Source organism: Engraulis encrasicolus, chromosome 12 (genome assembly GCF_034702125.1).
Source record: "Engraulis encrasicolus isolate BLACKSEA-1 chromosome 12, IST_EnEncr_1.0, whole genome shotgun sequence".
NCBI classification, from domain to species: domain Eukaryota; kingdom Metazoa; phylum Chordata; class Actinopteri; order Clupeiformes; family Engraulidae; genus Engraulis; species Engraulis encrasicolus.
In genome coordinates, this window is record NC_085868.1 from 56484909 (window position 1) to 56488312 (window position 3404).

The window sequence follows — 3404 nt, forward strand, 5'->3', positions numbered from 1 at the left end:
TGTGGCCTTGGAATTCTTGTTCATCAGTTTTAACTTGTCCTTCTGAATCATTCCACATCAATTCCTGCCCTCACATACGGTACGGTACACATCCAACTGAGTCATACTAACTAGGAGGTATCCACCAAGAGCTGATAGTCATCCTAGAGAGATGTTTAACCCTTTAAGACACGGCCCCTGTTCAAAATGGGCTGTTAGCAAAATGGCAATGACCAAGTCCTAATGCATTGTTAAAGGAACTGTGTACTGTCACCGTATTCTAGTACTCTAGTAATAATGTTTTTTCGTTGACTATTACACCGTTCCACTGATGGAACGACGCGCGTTTAAGTGCGTTCTAACGACGTGCGTACAGGCAAAGGTGACTTGCATAAAGTCAATACCAGTTTACAAAACTAAGGTCCTTTTAAGGTTGTTTTATAACTGTGAGTGGTGTAAAAAAAAAAGGTATACAAGTTGTGTACAAGGGAGCATAACCATCGCTCTAAAGGCCCTCGCTCTGTAGCTTTTCTCCACCACATCAAGAACAGCCGCGCCGTGCCAAGAACACCAACTTCAAGAACACAACGAACACACGTGCAGCCCGTCCTTGAATCCATTTCTAATCTCTCGTGTGTGAGTTTTGGTAGCAGCTGTGAGTTTTGAGTCGGCTCATTTGTAGGCTAAAACACGGTGTTCTGATTGGGAAAAAACGCAAAGCCTGAAAAGTTCGGTACGTCATGGAAACAGGCTGTCCCCATTAAAGCAGAGATATTATGCAGTCTCTCTGACTAAAGTTAACACTAATGTGTGCGCTATGGCCAACCCAAACGCAGTAATTGTGTTTCTGGTATGTTTTTGCGCAGTCCTGGTACAGGCATAGGTGGAATTTCAGCATATTCCAGTAATCACAGGCATAGGTGGAGGATTAGAGTAAACCTACCTTGGGCATGAGTTGCCACCAGACTGGCCAGAACCACGATCCACACGAATGAGGTCATCTCGGCTCTGCAACACAAAATGGGAAAAAAAGAATATCCAGAAAGTTCAGTTCCAAAGTTCTCTCCCCACAAAAATCGATCTACTTTTTTCGGGTAAAGTTGTCAGCGAGGGCGAGACATGTCGCCAGCCTGCGTACCGTGTTTTCACCTCGCGCTTTTCCAAAGAGAGTCCGCAGCGGTTTCGGGTGTGTCCTCCTGTACTCCAAATGTGCCGAAGGGAGTTGAGTTGAGACACGAGCTCACGAACTCACATGGGCGCGCCCCTCCCGCCCCAATGCCAGAGACTGGACCAAAACATCAGACCGGGCAATTTCAGCGAAGACCGGTCTGCCAGGCATTGACATGGTCAATGAAGTATGTGACAACATTTTTTAAATAATCTATTACTATCTAATTCAGACCACAACAGCCAAAATGAATATGTAAATATCATTTGAAGAGGTCAGCTGTAGCGGCATGGCGACTGATACCACTGCATTGAGCCCAGAGGTGCATCTTGTCACCAGGCTAGGCAGGCAGCCTCTTGTGGCCCCCAAGCCCCTGGATGGTGAATAACAGCGCACACTTTGCTACAGTAGGAGCAATTTTGGTTCAAATGTCCATTCCTTTGAATTTTTGCTTGGGGCCCCACCTGACCCTAGAATCGCCTCTGATTGAGCCGGAGGGCCAGGCCAAAACCACCATTAATCCCCCGGGCAAATGCCCTGTATGCCATAGGGCCAGTCCATCCCTGCTCAATACCAGACCCAGCCCACCCCAAAACACACTCACACGCGCATGAGTCAGTCGGCTTGGAACAGCAGAAACACCTTGTGGGGTGTGGCGGCGGTGCCGAGTGAACTTGGACCAGAAAGGGGATTACATTATAGTGTACATTAACTGGCAAGAGTTATGGGAAACTTCAGTTGTTTTCAGAGTGAGGAGTCCGCACCCTTTGTTTTTATTTCATGGCTGAATAACTGCAGTCACTTTACTTTTCCTGCACCTTTTCCTGGGATGTGCACAATCTTCACCTTCAACTGATTGTAGGAAACTTCTTTCATGAAGTGTTCTGTACCATAAGCCAATATGCATTACTCTCAGTCCTACCAGTTCGTTCAGTATCCGATATTAGGTTCACACAAGCTCTACTGAACGCCTCGAATTAATCACCTATGATGAAATCACTTTGCGCTGCGTGAACTCCACATTTCCTCTTTGTCTTTAATCGGCTTTAAATTCTTGAGTTTTGGCCAATGCGACTTGTGGAAGTATGAGCACCGGCCTGGCCTAACTTATGTTTTCCTGTTGTCAAGGACGGGCCTGTAAACAAAGAACACGGCAATCTCGTGGCACTGTAAACCTCATGGTAAGATTTTTTTTTAAACTACAGTCATAAGTATCGTAGACTTAGTATGACCTCTGGCGGTCGAATGGTGACACCACACCAGATATTTATTTTTGGCTGTGCGCTCAGAGCGCAACACACTGCCCCACATGTCTGGTCTGGCCTACAGGTCTGCAGAATTCAACTCGACGGTGTCAGAATTTAAAATGCGTTCGTGTGTGGAAGACTACAAACGAAAGCATCAAACGTGCGCAATCAGTGCATGGACATATTAATACTGCCACACAAAAGCAAAGTCGCGCAATGGCACTTGTCAAAACTCAGTTTAGACTGAAAACGGTCTTAATTATACCTCCTCTATCTTGTGACAAAGCGTTATGATCCAAATGTGTCTCGTTTCAGAGGTATTGCTATGCCAAATTTGCAGTAGGCCTAACTACAATATCCAGCCTGATACCAAGGCTTTGAAGGCATTTTTCAATATCGGAGTAGTTACTGCATTTTGCCTTTGTAGTCATTTTTTCCCTCAGTTTCAGTGTTGGCTGCGCAATGCGTGGAAATTGACATTAATAGGTGGACACACGCGGGGCCGGCGCGTGCTTCGCGTCGGTTGAGCGCGTTTTGGAGGGACTCCTCCACGCGCACCTGCCTCTGGAATCCACAGTTCGGCACGCGCCAATGCAGACGGAGGAACCGTAGTGGTGGATGCTGAGCGGGAAAGGGAAGGCTCAAGCAGGCACGCGAGACGTCTTGGCGGTAGACAGTTGTCCGTTTATTTATTTAGGCCTATTATTATTATTATTTTGCTCCTCGCTCCACCGCGTGGACTGGCCATGCATGCTCTCATTTCTCCGGTCACGAAGGCTGTCCTCGTGTTTCTCTTCATCTTCGCCATCCTCTTGATCCTCTACGTGATATTGTGGTACATCTGCCGAGACACGGACTGCGACCACGGGATTTGACCGAATGACCTGATGGAGTAGGAGAGCGCGCGTATGGAGAGGAGAGCAGTGCTGTCCCTCTGCGCAGGTGACGGCATCACCAGGGTCACCCCCCGGTAAGTAGCCTAAGTCAGACCTCGGGTCGGCTCGGGTCTG

The 3404-nt window shown here is 47.6% G+C and overlaps 1 protein-coding gene across 1 annotated transcript in view; it reads right to left on the minus strand.

Annotated features, from left to right (window-relative positions):
* Positions 1–1227, minus strand: part of cd99 (CD99 molecule) — a 49663-nt gene extending 48436 nt beyond the window's left edge. Inside the window, exons 1-2 of the mRNA XM_063212460.1 lie at positions 1118–1227; positions 923–987 (exon numbers count right to left, since the gene is read on the minus strand). Coding sequence (XP_063068530.1) covers positions 923–980 — 58 coding nt within the window. The 5' untranslated portion in view covers positions 981–987; positions 1118–1227. The remainder of the gene's footprint in view (positions 1–922; positions 988–1117) is intronic.
* Positions 1228–3404: the final 2177 nt, after the last annotated feature.